This window comes from Rhinopithecus roxellana, chromosome 5, assembly GCF_007565055.1.
Source record: "Rhinopithecus roxellana isolate Shanxi Qingling chromosome 5, ASM756505v1, whole genome shotgun sequence".
Classification (NCBI taxonomy): domain Eukaryota; kingdom Metazoa; phylum Chordata; class Mammalia; order Primates; family Cercopithecidae; genus Rhinopithecus; species Rhinopithecus roxellana.
The window spans coordinates 158,722,622-158,737,435 of record NC_044553.1 but is presented as its reverse complement, the minus strand read 5'-3'; the positions used below and the strand labels follow the sequence as shown (position 1 = coordinate 158,737,435).

Sequence of the window (14,814 nt, the reverse complement as noted above, 5' to 3'; positions counted from 1 at the left end):
TCCAAGCCTTTGCATCTGTTGTTCCCTCTACCATCAATGCCTTTCCCTTTCCTAGTTGTTTAACTCCTACCCACCCCTCAAGGCCCAATGCAAAAGTCCCTTCTACTGGATCCTAGCTGCTTCAGGGCCTACCTGTGTCATGGCACGTATCACCCTGAATCGTAACAGCCACTTCTGTACCTGTGTCCCCATCCAGACCTCAAGTTCCCTGAAGGCAGGAGTGGGTCTGACTCACGCTGTGAGGTTGCTGCATGCGCATTATCTCCCCTTTGCATTATTGGTTAAACGGGCGGGTGCAGGAAGGGAGGATTGCTGCACGAACCTTTCCTAAGCTCCTGTTTACTGGCGCATCCATTCCACGCCGATCCTCCCCTAGTCCCTCTATCCTGCCAGCGGCTCCTCCGTGGGGCAGGGGCGGCGGGAGCCACAGGGGCGTGCCCGAGAGCGGGTCGGGGCTGCGGATAGGACGGGGCCGGGGGAGGTGGGGGGGGAAACCCGACGGCTGCCTGCGGGAGAGCGGGGCGCGCAGAGCCGGTGGGCGGCCGCGACAGCAGCAGTGGCACCCGCGCATCGAGGAACCCAGGGACTCGCGCAGATCGCGCGCGGCCACCTTGGTCCTGCCAGGGAGCTTTATTTCCAACCGAGGCAGCTGAGGTTCCCAAAACCCCAGCGACCCGTCGGGGTCTGGAGGGCGCCGGGACCCGGCCGCCCAGCCCGGCCAGAGGTGCCCCGCCCCAAGCCTGGCGCACCTGGCCCCGCCCCGCTGGGACCCCGCCCCCGCCCCCGCCCTCGCCCCCGCCCTGATGAGAGTCGATTCCGCGCCACGGCTGCCGCGACAGGTGCAGCAGAGCCGAGCCGGCCGCGCTCCCAACGGCGCCTCCCGCCCCACCATGGGCAACAGCGCGAGTCGCAGCGACTTCGAGTGGGTCTACACCGACCAGCCGCACACGCAGCGGCGCAAGGAGATACTGGGTGAGCGCGGCGCGGGGCTCCCGCCGGGTGGTGACCACCCCGTTGGCCTGTCTGGAGTCGCATCGGGGAGTCGAGCCCAGATGGGCCGCTCCAGCTCTGGCCCAAATGCCGGCGGGCGCTCCGCCATTGCTGCTCCCCTCCCCGGGGTCCCCGGCCGGCTCCCCGAGGGTCCCCCACCCTCGCCGGCTCTGAAACTCCCCGGGACCTGAGGATTCCGAGGACCCGAGTACGGGTCCGTGCGCCAGGGAGTGCGTCTCAATTGCTCCTCGCGGGTCGCGGGACACGAGCCACTCCCGGCCGGGGCCGGGGCCGGGGCGCAGGAACGGCCCCGGGACGCGCTACGAGGCGCACGCGCTCCGGGCCTGGAGGCACCTTGCGCGCTGCGGCGCCTCCACCCGCAGTCAGTGGGCGCCTGCTGCGCTCAGATCCCCTGGGTCCCGCGGCCACGGGCGCCCCAGCCTGGAGTTCAGGGCGGATGATCGCCAGGAAGGGAGCAAACGCGAATGAGAGGCGCGCGTTTTTCTTTGAAAAGAAGGAAAGATTGTACTAAGGAATCCGTCTATTCTGGCATGTCGCTTATTACGTGGCGGCTGTTTTCCTTGTCGCTTCGTGTCCTCTGCGAGGAGGTCATCTTTACCCACTCGGAGTCACTCTCGTTCATGTCAGAGGCCCCATCCAGCCCACAAGCAAGGTGGCCGCAGTGAGTCGTCCTTGGCCAGGGCTACGGGGTCAAAGGGTCAGCGTCTGGAGAGTGGCTTTGGCCAGATGCCACCAAATCGCCGCAGGCTGAGACAGGCCCGCCCCTCCCGCTCCCACGCGGGAGGCACCCCTGCCTAAGTCAGCACCGCGCGTTGGCACACCTTGTAATCTTCAGTCAGATCGGGGAAACAATACTATTTAATTGTGGCTTTAATTTGCACTTATTTGATGGATGGTTTCACATTTTAATTGGGTGTTTTGTTTTATTTTATTTTATTTTATTTTAATTTATTTATTTAGCGACAGAGTCTCCCTATCTCGGTTCACTACGACCTCCGCCTCCCAGGTTCAAGCGATTCTCCTGCCTTAGCCTCCCAAGTAGCCGGGATTACAGGTGTGTGCCACCACACCCGGCTAATTTTTGTATTTTTAGTAGAGATGGGGGTTTCACCATGTTGGCCAGGCTGGTCTCGAACTCCTGACCTCAAGTGATCCACCCGCCTCTGCCTCCCAAAGTGTTGGGATTACAGGCATGAGCCACTGTGCCCAGCCAACTTTTTCTTTCTTCCTCTTTTTTTAATCCCATGGCAGCATACTGAGAAACCATCACTTTTAAATGTTTGAAACCCAAGATATATTGGGTGGCTAGCCTGTGACTGCATCCCGAGGTAGCTGGGGCCTCAGGAGCTGGAAGCCTCTGTGTGGGTTTGTGACTGCTGTGGTTTCTCCTGGGAGGTGAGCTGCAGCCCAGCATCGTCTGGTCCCAGCAGCGGTAGCTGCCTCCCCTATGCTGTGGAGCTCCTGAGGAGGGCGGGGAGGAACCTTGGGGGTCATCTGACCCTCCCTCCCTGCTCATGATGTGAACAGGGCAGGTGTCCTGGCTACTACCCCTCAGCAGGTCTGAGGTGGGGCTGAGGTTGAAGCAGGGGTCTCCTTGGCCCTGTTTGAGTTTCTGTCCCCTCCCCTGGTTGTCCCCAGCTTCCCCTCACAGGACTCATTGGCTATCTGGCCCCATGTGGAAAAGGCAAGAGGCACATGGCAGCCAGTGTCCTGGTCCCTAGGAACTCATACCCATAGAATAGGAGCTGGGCCTACCCAGGGCCACCTGGAGGGACCGAGACACTCTGGGCTGCGGCCTCACTTTCCCAATCTGCAAAACAGGTAGGACTGCCAGGCAGAGCAGGTGTGAGGACGAGATGAGACCTCAGCTGGGAAGGTGCCCGGGATGGTACCTCGGCCTCCAGGACAAGGGGAAGGAGCTCTCTCTAAAGAGGGAAGCCACAGGCCCTGGAACCAATCCAGGAGGCTTTCTGGAGTGGGTGACTAGGAAGGTTGAAAGACTTGGAAGAGGGAGAGGCACCTGGGGCCAGGGCTTGGGGATCACAAGTCCTCAGGGCCGGCTCTCCAGCTTGACCCACGCTTCTTTTCCTGCGGGGAGGAGGCAGGGGCTTCCTTTCCAGCTAATAAACTTGGAACGTGCCATTCCCTCCCTCCCTGGCACTGGCACAAGCTGTTTCCCGGGTGAATGTCCCTCCTCTCTGCTCTGCCAGGCTCTCTCTTGGTTAGCTTTGCTTGCTTAGTTCAGTCCCACCTCCTGCAGAAAGCCCTCCACTGCTCCCAGGCCTGGCCCAGCTGGATGAGGACCCCTCCTCTGGGTTCCCCTCCATGGCTCCAAGCCCTCTGGGCTCTGGGCTCTTTGGGGGCACAGTTCAGGAGCTTGCATGTGGAGCTGAACTCCTGGCAAGGACCCTGACACCCACTCATTAGCCACGGGTGTTTGTAAACAGAGGAAGGAGTTGAGGCCTGGGCAAATTAAAAGGGGTTAATAAATCATACCTTCCTACTGGGGCTGTTGTGCAGATTAAATGAGGTGATACGTAAAGTGCTTTTTCCCGGACTCGATGAGTATCAGCTGCGATAATAGTTAATGTCTCAGAGATAGACCTGGCAAGGCCTGTCGTTTCCCTAAGGACAGGGAATACTCTGCTTCCCCCATGCCTGTGCTATTCCCAGTCCTCGGAGAAATGCTCTGTAACTGCCAGCATCTCTTTATAGAAGAGGCAGGAGTGAGGCTCAGTGAGGGGAAGCAACTTGCCTGGGAACACACGGGCCAGGCTGGTGCTCAGGCAGCCTCCTGCCCCACCCAGTTGGCTCCTGCAGCCTATGCCAAGCTCCTGGGTGCCCAGGGATGTTCAATAAAGATCGTAATCTCAGAGTCAGAATCCAGGAAGTCCTTGCAAAGAGCTGGCTCCAGGAGCTCTGGGGTTGCGGCCAAAGTCCGTCTCCAGCTCCTGCCTGGGAGGGAGACATGCTCCCCAGGACATAACTTCCTAAGAAAGTGGGGTCTCCTAGGCCAGGGCTGAGGCTCCCTGGCCTGAAAGGGCAGGACCGGAGCCAGCAAAACTGGTCCCATCAGAGATCCAGCCAGGCGTGGCTGGTGGAGTAAAAGGCAAGCTCTGGGTTTGTTTTTTTTTTTTTTTTTTGAAAATGAATAGCTTTGTAATTTTGTTTGTTTTTAAATTATGAAAGCACGGCACACATGGTAATACAAAAATTCAAATAAAGAAAAACAAAAGAGGAAAACCCGGAAGCGAGACTGCTGGCCGTTGCTAGATTATTTGCTTCAGAAAGGCCGGGACTGGGGCTCTGTCAGTGGTAACTGGTAAAATCCAGAACCAAACTGCCAGAGCCATGAGAGGAACGTGGGGCTCCATCTCCCAGCCACGGAGCTGCATGGCTGCAGGGCAGCCCCATCTCTGTAATGTACAGGGGCCTGGCTGCTCCCAGACCTTCAGTATATATTTGTCACTGGAAATGAAAGGCAGGTTTAGTGAGCGGCCGGTGAGAAGGTGGGCACTTTCCACAATTGCCAGATCCAATTAGGTCCCAGGGTGCCTTCCACAATGGACAGGGTCAGGCTTGTCTCTTGGCACAAAACCTCAGGTGGCAGGGATGGAAGCTGTGGTAGGTGGCTTCCCGGAGCATTAGGCCAGGGCTGCGGAGGAAGAAGTTTAGGAAGGAGGGGATTAGGAGGACTTTGCTGCCTTTGTGAGGACAGACTTGTCCCAGGTCGGGTTACTCAGCCGTGGATGGGTGGGGGAAAGGCCACGTTGTATGGAAGCATTTCCTGCTGCGGCCACCAGGTGACATTGTCAACCCTGAGCAGCTTTGTGGTGGAACAGGGAGCTGGGAAGCAGGTGGCGGCAGAGGTGGAAAGTTGGCGCAATGACAGGCAGTGACAAGGGGCACCTCCCACGTGGCCAATGAGTGACTGTCATGTGATGGCATTTGGCCTCCCTGGGAAGGTGGTAGAACAGGTCTCCCTAGATGTTGCCAGAGCCAGGGCTTGGGGGCGCAGAGGGGTCCAGTGTGGAGGTAGTAAGAGGCCCCTTTGCTTTTGGGAGCCCTGCTGGGGACAAGACAAAAGTGACTTTATTGCCAGCCAGTCAGGAGGGGCAGGGGTGGAGTGGCCTGTGACTGAGAGGAGGAGTCTGACATGGGGTGGGCCCTGTCTCTGCCACTCTTGGAGGCAAGGGCACAGCAGCTTCTCTGGCCTGGCTGCCTGTTTCCGATGCAGTCCCTCTGCTCAGTGGCTCAGTGGATTTGTCAGGAGAATTTCTGGGCAAAAGCTGTAACTCATCAGAGTTGCACCAGGGTGATGCAACTGTCCTGCGGGTGCAGGGGGCTTTGGGCTGGCCTCCCCTCAGCAGGCCCTGCCTCCGACTCTGCCCTCTGGAATTTTATGAGCGAGCCTGCTAACTGATATAAGTGTGCAGATCTGTGGGTGCCAGACGTTTCATACCTTTGCACCTGCTGCCCCTTCTTCCCCATGGGCCCCTAGGGAAGACCCCATCTCCATGTGCTCACAGCCATAGAGGCTGTCAGAGCAGATGCCTTACAGATGGAGACTGAGGAGACAGGTCCAGAGAGGGATAGGGGCTTGCCCAAGGGCACACAGGAGTCTGATTGGGCCTGATCCATGATTTTTTTTTTTTTTTTTTTGAGACGTTTTGTTGCCAGGCTGGAGTCCAGTGGTGGGATCTTGGCTCACCGCAATCTCTGCCTCTTAGGTTCAAGCAATTTTCCTGCCTCAGCCTCCCAAGTAGCTGGGACTACAGGCGCATGCCACCTTGTCCAGCTAATTTTTGTATTTTTAGTAGAGATGAGGTTTCGCCATGTTGGCCAGGCTGGTCTTGAACTCCTGACCTCAGGTGATCTGCCCGTCTTGGCCTCCCAAAGTGCTGGGATTACAGGTGTGAGCCACTGCACCCAGCCCTGATCCAGGATTTTCTCTGGGTGCTTTGTGGCAGTGTAGCCAAGCACTGCATCACTGCTGATGGAGTCCGAGTCCATATCAGGGCCCTGCTCAGCACTGTGCAGGCCTGGAGTCGGGGGTCCTGAGTTCAGGTCTTGGCTCTGTCAGCCTTGCTGCACCTTCATGGGCCCTTCTTTGCACCTCCCTGGACCTCAGACCCTTCATTTCTGTGTCCTGCCTGGACAGGGTGACTTCTAGCAACAGCTGTCGTTCATGGCCACCTGCCCAGAAGCCTCGTGCCTCACCTGGGGCCAGTGCTGGAAACTGTCTGTGTGGGTCTGTGTATCTTGGTTCCAGGTGGCTGTGCACGTCGGGTTCTGTGCTACCCCATGGAGCAGAGAGCCCTCAAGGCACATGTGTCACCCAGCTACTCCTGCCATCCAGGCTGGAGGTCTGGGAGGGCAGCGTCCCTCCTGAGGTCAGTTGAGTGCCCACAGCAGGACAGAGCTCCCCAGCTGGGCCAGGTTTGGGTGTCTAGCTAGGAAGTGCAGGTCTGCAGTTCCTCGCGGGGCTGCCAGGGAGCTGTGTTTCTCCCTGTCCTTCTCTGCCTTGGGCTTTCCCCATCTCTTGTGACCCGGAGAAGATGGAGCCCAAGGCCATGGAACCCACTGACTCCCACTCCCCAGTCCCACCCATTCTCCCTGTCCCCCTTTCCTTGAGCCCCTGGAAGAGGCCCCGAATTGGTCAGTGTTCTCCAGAGAGACAGAACTGATAGGATCTATTTATCTATATATGTATGTGTGTATCTCTCTCTCTCTCTCTCATCTATTATCTATCATCTATCTATCTATCTATCTATCTATCTATCTATCTATCTATCTATCTATCTATCTATTTATTTTTGCCATTACTGGCACCCAGGCTGGAGCGCAGTGGTGTAATCATGGCTTACGGCAGCCCCGAACTCCTGGGCTCAAGCGATCTTCCCACCTCAGCCTCCCAAGTAACTGGGACCATAGGCACACACCACCACACCTGGCTAATTTTTAAACTTTTTGCATAATAAGGTCTTGGTCTTGCTGTATTGCCCACTCATCCTGACCTCCTGGGCTCAAGCAAACCTCCTGTCTCAGCCTCCCAAAGTGCTGGGATTACAGTGTAAGCCACCATGCCTGGATCAATCGATCTATCATCTATCTATCTATCTATCTATCTATCTATCTATCTATCTATCTATCTATCTATCTATCTACCTACCTACCTACCTACCTACCTACCTACCTACCTACCTACCATCTATCCATTCAAAGAGGGGATTTATTAGGGGAATTGGCTCATGTGATTATGGAGGCTGTAAAGTCCCATGACAGACTGTCTGCAAGCTGGAGACCCAGGGATGGCAGTAGGGGTAGCATGGTTCAGTCTGAGTCTGAGGGCCTCAGAACCAGGGAACTCGATGGTGGAACCCTCAGTATGGTATTGAAGGCCTGAAAGCAGATGGAGGGTAGGGGGTGCTGGGGTGGTTCCTGGAGTCCAAAGGCTGGATTTTGATATCCAAGGACTAGAGAAGCATGTGTTACAGCTCCAAGAGAGGAAAGCAGGGGGAGAAGGAGAGAGGGATGGGAGGAGAGAGGGAGGGAAAGACAGGAGGGAGACCCTTGCCTCTGCCTTTTTGTTCTGTCGGGGTCCCAGCTGATTGGATGGTGCTGGCCCACACTGTGGGCAGGCCTTCCCCACTCAGTCCACTTACCCTCTGCCAGTCTGGAAACACCTTGACAGACACACCCAGAAATAACACTCCATAGCTCTCGAGGAGTTCCTGAGTCCCCTTGGCACTTAGCTCTGGCGCCCCTTGCCTTCTCCATGACGCTCACCCTGGCATCTCCTTCCCGTCCTGCCGTCCTCTGGTGCCTTCCTGTTGCCCTCCCTGCCCGATGCCCTCCACGGACCCATCCTCGCCACCTCATCTCACCCTCGCCTTGCCTCGGGCTGCACCGCAACGGCTCCTGCTGAGATACCATGACCTGGCTAAGTCCAGGGACGCCTGCCCTCTCTTCTTGTCCCTGAACCTCTGTGACCCCTAGCAGCTGACTGCTTCCAAGCTCTGGGTTCAGTTACTACCCCATCCTGACTGCACCCAGGGCGACCTCAGCCACAGCCCTCTCCTGCACATCCAATTTGCATGGCGTGGTCCCGAGTGTTCCTGGCATGTCCCCATTCCCACTCCCCCAGGGACCTGGGCGCTCTGGAGCTGAAGATGGTAGATCTTTGCAATCTTTGCAAAGAGCGTGGGTTGTTTTCTCCTGGCAAGGAGTTAGTCAACTGACCTTCTTGGGTGGGTGCAGAGTAGACCGACTCCTAAGACAAGGCTTCTGGGGGGCCCACTGGAGGCTGGGGTATTCAGTGAGGCCTCTCTGCCTCAGTGGGTTGGGACTCCCAGCCTACGCCACCTCTGGAACTCCTTGGTGCAAAGCTCCAGGAGCTACTGTTTCCAGAACTCTCAAGGGGCTCTGGCTCTAGCAAAGCTTCTCTGGGCCCCGGGCCTTTGGCAGGAGCCCCTGGACCAGCAGCATGGGCGTCTCGGGCCCCCTGAGTGCCATTCTCTGCTCGTTCAGCTCCTTGGGGGTCCCTCAGCCCCTCGCTGCAGTCCAGCAGGTGCCTGCAGGCAGGTGAGGTGACCTGGGGCTGCCTGCATGTTTCCTCCTTGAGTCACGCCCTGTGCTGCCCATGCTCAGCTACCTCGTGCACTGCCCAGTTTTTAGTTACTTCCAGTTGGCGGCTCCCGGGCCTGTAAGCTTTGGGCCTGCTCTTGTTAAAACAAGCCAGGGCCAGGTCATTGCCCCAAGACCAGCTTTTGCTCTCAGAGCACCTTTAATGACAACAGCACCAGCTCGTACCTACTGAGCGCTGGCACCCCCAGGGCTCAGACTATCGTGCTGGCCTCCCCACAGCCTGATGGACATAGAGGAACGGCATCCCCGTTTCCCAGATGGGAAGACATAGGCTGGTGGGGCCCCTGCTGTTGGCCAGGTGGTGGCTGGGGATGGGCCGCTGAGGCTTGTTGGGACCTGCCTGCACTAGGCCTCCTGCCAGATGCGCCAAGTTAGAAACAGCCCCGAGTTCACGCAGAGGGGACTTAGGGGCATGCTTGTTGGATGGGCTAGCCCAGTGGCTGTTTCTGGGCTCCCAGCGGCTCTGGAGGCCCCGGCACACCCATGGGAGATAGGACCAGCCCATAACTGGGGCTGGGTGAGGGGCTGGCAGGGTGGGCACTGGCGTCCTTCTGTGTGCAGGTTTCTCCTCTCTCTGGTGGTCCAAAGTGGAGCCCCTGAAGGAAGGCTGGGGCTTGGAGGGGCAGCTGAGTCCTAGGAGGTGCTGAGGAAAGCAGGAAGGGCACGAGGCTCCCTGAAGGTGGGCTGCACAGGGCGTGGGGAGGGACCCTGAGGCCGCACCACACAGGGAGAACTTAGTATCTTTGTTTAGCAGATGGGCAAAGTGAGGCCCACTCTCCAAGGTCAGGGCTGCCAGGCTCTGTCGTGGCTCTCGCTTCTGAAGGGTGCAGGAGTGGCTGATGCTTGTCTGCACCCAAGAGCTGGAGGCCTGGGCTGGCCCTCCCCAGAGCTGCTCGCTTGTGGCTCATCTGGCACAGGTGTGGCCTGCCCCTCCCTCTTGCCCCAAGGCTTGGCCTCCTTCCAAGGGGAAGCAGCAGCTGGTTGCCTGTGGAACAGGGACTGGGAGGGGGGCCGGGGTTAGGGTGGGAGGGGGCTGGAGCTGGCCAGCCCCCAGGTAGGCTGGCTACTGCCCTGGGGGCAGGGGCGTCCCTGGGTAAGAGGGAGGCAGTAAGCAGTGGTGCCCTTGGACCTGCAGTCTCAGCCTACATCCAGGCACACAAAGGGGACTTCGCATGCGACTCCTTAGCCCTGTGCCTGGGCCAGAGCCTTCCTGAGTGGGAGCTGCCAGTAGGTCCTCCTTGCTTTGCCTGACAGGAGACATTGCTTCCCTGCCTGGGACCACTTTGCTTTGGGCGCTGGGCCCCGACCTCTGGGCGGAGGCCCCCAGTGTGCCTGAACACACAGGCAGCACTGAGGCATGGCCTCTGAATCGTCCCCGCTGGCCCGGACCTACTAGGTGGGAACAAGCTAGGACGAGGCCTGGCTCAGGGAGCAGCAGGGCCTGTCTGCCAGCGTGGGCTGTATGTGTCTCTGCTGGAGTCCTGCCTTCTGAGTCTGGCGGGATGAGGCTCGGTCGGGGGAGGGGGGCAGCAGGCCCTCTAGGGACAGGGCCTGTGTGCAGGGGCAAAGGGACCAGTGAGGTTTGCTGGCCACTCCTGCCTTCTCACCCCTCGGCCACCGCAGTGGGAAGGAGCGTGAGGAGGAGGGTGGGGTGCAACCCCACTGAGCAGGGCCTCACACCTCCCTGTCTTCCTTGCAGCCAAGTACCCGGCCATCAAGGCCCTGATGCGGCCCGACCCGCGCCTCAAGTGGGCAGTGCTGGCGCTGGTGCTGATGCAGCTGCTGGCCTGCTGGCTGGTGCGCAGCCTGGCCTGGCGCTGGCTGCTCTTCTGGGCCTACGCCTTCGGAGGCTGCGTGAACCACTCGCTGACGCTGGCCATCCACGACATCTCGCACAATGCGGCCTTTGGCACGGGCTGCGCAGCGCGCAACCGCTGGCTGGCCGTGTTTGCCAATTTGCCTGTGGGTGTGCCCTATGCCGCCTCCTTCAAGAAGTACCACGTGGACCACCACCGCTACCTGGGCGGTGATGGGCTGGACGTGGATGTGCCCACGCGCCTGGAGGGCTGGTTCTTCTGCACGCCCGCCCGCAAGCTGCTCTGGCTGGCGCTGCAGCCCTTCTTCTACTCGCTGCGGCCGCTCTGCGTCCACCCCAAGGCCGTGACCCGCATGGAGGTGCTCAACACGCTGGTGCAGCTGGCGGCCGATGTGGCCATCTTTGCCCTCTGGGGGCTCAAGCCCATGGTCTACCTGCTGGCCAGCTCCCTCCTGGGCCTGGGCCTGCACCCCATCTCGGGCCACTTCGTGGCCGAGCACTACATGTTCCTCAAGGGCCACGAGACCTACTCCTACTATGGACCCCTCAACTGGATCACCTTCAACGTGGGCTACCACGTGGAGCACCACGACTTCCCCAGCATCCCGGGCTGCAGCCTGCCCCTGGTATGTGGCTGGGGAGGCAGGGCTGTGGCAGGGCAGGACTGCATGGCCATCTGAGGAGGTGGAGGCCCTGGAAGGGCCTTGGGTCATACCCAGCAGCCTCTCCCTTTTTGTGCTGGTCATGGCAGGGCCACTTGCACTTGTCCCCAGGGCAGGAGGAAAGGCCACACAACAACAGGCGAGTCCTCTGCTGGAGGCTGAAGCCAATTCAGGGAAGTAGAGTCTGAGAGACATTTCACAGCTCAGGCTGCCTGAAGCCGCCATGATACTGACAGGGTGTCTTCCATGAAGCGGGGTGCATAGCAACACTGCATGGGGAGCACCACCCTTCCCCTCTGCAGGCTCTTTCCCTGCCCATTCCTTGTCATTGCCCTGCGACCCTCCAGGGGCCAGAGAGGACAGGGTGGGCCTTGCTCTTTGCAGCCCAAGGAGCTTGGCCAGAGCTGATGGGGAGTGGAAGTCCCAGGTATGGGTACCTCTGCCCCGGGAGACCGGGAGCTGGAGAATTTCTGAATGAGAAAGGAGGAAGGGGAAGCGGGAGGAGGAGCCGTCCCTCAGCCATTGCCAGCCTGCGCCTTGGTAGCCTCTGGCTGCCTGGAAAGAGCTGGAGTGACCTGCGGGCAAAGGGGGCGGGAGGAGGTGGCACTGGGGAGGTGTTCGAGCGCCTGAGTGCGCGCCTCTGTGTGCACCGGGGTGTGCCTGTGTCTGTGTGTGAGCATGTCTGCCCTGCGATGGTGTGTGGATGCCTGCCCGCGTGTGCAGGTATTCGCATGTGTGCTTGAGCGTGCGCGCCCGTCTCTGTGTGTGGTTATGTGTGAGCGCTTACCGGGGTGTGCAGGTGTTTGTGCACACGTCCCTGTGTGTGTGCACCCTGGCTTGTGAGCAGGTGTTTGTGCACACGTCCCTGTATGTGTGTGTGCACCCTGGCTTGTGGGCAGGTGTTTGTGCACACGTCCCTGTATGTGTGTGTGCACCCTGGCTTGTGGGCAGGTGTTTGTGCACACGTCCCTGTATGTGTGTGTGCACCCTGGCTTGTGGGCAGGTGTTTGTGCACACGTCCCTGTATGTGTGTGTGCACCCTGGCTTGTGGGCAGGTGTTTGTGCACACGTCCCTGTATGTGTGTGTGCACCCTGGCTTGTGGGCAGGTGTTTGTGCACACGTCCCTGTATGTGTGTGTGCACCCTGGCTTGTGGGCAGGTGTTTGTGCACACGTCCCTGTATGTGTGTGTGCACCCTGGCTTGTGGGCAGGTGTTTGTGCACACGTCCCTGTATGTGTGTGTGCACCCTGGCTTGTGAGACTCTGGAATCCCTCAGACTGAATTCCAAGCTTGGGCCATGGCCTGTGCCCTCCATTCCGGCTGGCAGTACAAAGGCGGTGCTCTGCACCAGGGATCATCTCACTTGAACCTCACCACAGCCCAGGAAGCAGCTGCCTCCTCATCCGTTGTCCCTGTTGTATACATAAGAAGGCACAGGTGCAGGGAGAGGTGCCCGCCTCAGGAGGTGACGGGGCGGAGGGGAGAGGTGCCCGCTTCAGGAGGTGATGAGGCGCAGGGAGAGAGGTGCCCGCCTCAGGAGGTGACAGGGTGCAGAGGGGAGAGGTGCCCATCTCAGGAGGTGGCAGAGCAAGAATCCGGACCCAAGTTGGCACGAGTGCCTGCTGTTAGCCACGAGCCTTTACCTCTCCCGAGCAAAGTGAGAGGCTCTGGGTACCTGGTGCTGGCCCTGCCTCCTGTGGCCCTGCTGCCCTGGCTTTGCGGCCGGGCTCCCTGCATCCTGACAGCATCCTTAGGAGGTGACGGGGCGCAGAAGGGGCAGGAAGGGCATCCCTGTGGTGGAAGCTGGGCCAAGGCTGCATGCTGTTGAGCAATGGGCGGCGTGGTGGTGGTGCAATTGTGGGCGCTGAAGCTGGGAGCACTTCCTGGAGGAGGTGGGTGGGGGTGTGTGTGTAGAACAAAGGCTGGAGGAGACAGCAGGTGCTCAAGAGGCCCTTGGAACGTGACAAGCAGTGAGGCTGGCTGAGGCCGAGGTTGGCGGGTCACAGGGCTGAGATGCATGGGCGTGACACTGTGGCTTGGCAGGACTCAGGTGGGCACTCAGCACTGTGCAGGCACTGTGGGGAGAACCCCCCGGGGGCCCACCACCCCAGCAGTGGGGTCTGCCAGATCAGAAGGTGAGGAGGGGCCAAGTGGAGTGGGGCACTGAATTCTGCAACTACCACTTGGGGCAGGGCGCTCTGAGCCGAGCCGGTGGGTGCCTCTGCCATAGCGTCCTGGGCTCAGCTAAGGCCACCAGGCCCCCCAGCAGCCAGCACCAGCCTTCTGGGCACCCAGGGAGTGGCGGGTGGCAGGGAGGGCCAGAAGGGTGGCCTTGTGTTTGGCTGAGCTGGACGTGGGCACCCCAGAGGGGACAATGTGTGTGCATTATGTACACCCGTGTGTGTGTGCGCGCGGAAACATGTCTGTACATGAGTATGTGTGTGCATGCCCACCACGTGTGCTCAGGTGTCTGAGTGTGCTCACGGGTGCGGCCCCGAGGAGAACCAGCCACTCAGCCCCGCCCTCCTCTCTACAGGTGCGGCAGATGGCGCCCGAGTACTACGACCACCTGCCGCAGCACCACTCGTGGGTGAAGGTGCTCTGGGATTTTGTGTTTGAGGACTCCCTGGGGCCCTACGCCAGGGTGAAGCGGGTGTACAGGCTGGCAAAGGACGGCCTGTGAGCCCGGGCTGCCTCCTGGTGGCGGTCATCGTCCCCCACCAGCCCCTTGGCTTCACGCCCCAGCACTGAGGGGCTGCATTTCCTTCCTGTACCCTAGACTGCTGCCCTTGTCTCCGAGGAGTGTCCTGGGCAGAGACACCTGGCGACAGCAGTGTGGGCTTCAGGGCTCCATCTGCACGCGGAGTTGCCCTGGACCTTCAGCATGGCCCTCCCTGTCTGGGCCTCACCGGGTGAGACCTGGCCCTGCCCCACCGTGACCTGCGTGCTCTGAGCCCACGGTCCCCACGGAGCTGACTTCTCTGGGGTGCCTGTGCCCTACATTAAACCCAGCCTTTGTTTCACAGCCCGTGGACTGTGCTCTGAGGGGTGGTCTGGGCTTGAGCCTGGCCATAGGGAATGGGGCGCGAGGCCGCCCCAATGGCTGGAGCTTGAGGCCTGAGTGCCGCTTCCTCCAGGCCAGGCCCAGGTCCTGCCGTGCACTCCTGGCTCTTTGTGGGATGGTGGCTGTTGCTGGGCAGTGCTCCCTGAAGCCTGCCACTGTGGTGTGCACACGCACTGAGGTGTGGACAGCAGAAAGCTCACTTTGGTCATCTGTGTGGCCCAGAATCCCCTCCTAGCAGCCCGGGGACCCCACTGCTCCCTTGCCTGGCTAAGCCCTGCAGAGGCTGGCTCCCCCATCCCCCTGAGCCCACACCACCTGCCTCGCCCACACCCCTCGGGCCTGCTCACCTCCTGCTCTCCCTATCCCCTCCTGCAGCGGTGAGCATCCCTGAGCCCAGAGAGGGTCTGTACCCCATACCAGCTCGGAAAAGGGGCTGGGGTGGGGTGGGTCCTGATGTCCCAGAGGTGGGCAGGCAGCAGGAGGGGTCCCTGGGTGAGGCCCTCCCTGCCAGAGAGGGATGGAGTGGGCCCAGCCCTGCAGCTCCCACCACAGCCCTGGGGAAAGGTGGCGTCAGCCTCCACGACTTAGGAAGGGAGACTGAAGCTATAGTCAG

General features: G+C 59.9%; 1 protein-coding gene across 2 annotated transcripts; it reads left to right on the top strand.

Moving 5' to 3' along the window:
- Positions 1-796: 796 nt before the first annotated feature.
- On the top strand, positions 797-14,165 carry DEGS2 (delta 4-desaturase, sphingolipid 2). Of its 2 annotated transcripts, none has more exons than XM_010353664.2 (3): positions 797-972; positions 10,358-11,100; positions 13,674-14,165. In XM_010353664.2, exons 1-3 carry the CDS (start codon positions 804-806, stop codon positions 13,818-13,820), a joined length of 1,059 nt encoding a protein of 352 aa, XP_010351966.1. In that variant the 5' UTR covers positions 797-803; the 3' UTR covers positions 13,821-14,165. The 2 variants fall into 2 exon arrangements, with proteins under 2 accessions (XP_010351966.1, XP_010351965.1); XM_010353663.2 differs by having other exon boundaries at positions 13,917-14,139.
- The last annotated feature ends 649 nt before the right edge of the window (positions 14,166-14,814 follow it).

Bases quoted from the DNA above. Each gene is read 5' to 3' on its own strand.
- DEGS2 (XM_010353663.2), top strand. From the start codon at position 804: ATGAGAGTCGATTCCGCGCCACGGCTGCCGCGACAGGTGCAGCAGAGC. The intron at 973-10,357 runs GTGAGCGCGGCG...TCTTCCTTGCAG, and splicing joins GCGGCGCAAGGAGATACTGG to CCAAGTACCCGGCCATCAAG. The intron at 11,101-13,916 runs GTATGTGGCTGG...CCTGTACCCTAG, and splicing joins CGGGCTGCAGCCTGCCCCTG to ACTGCTGCCCTTGTCTCCGA.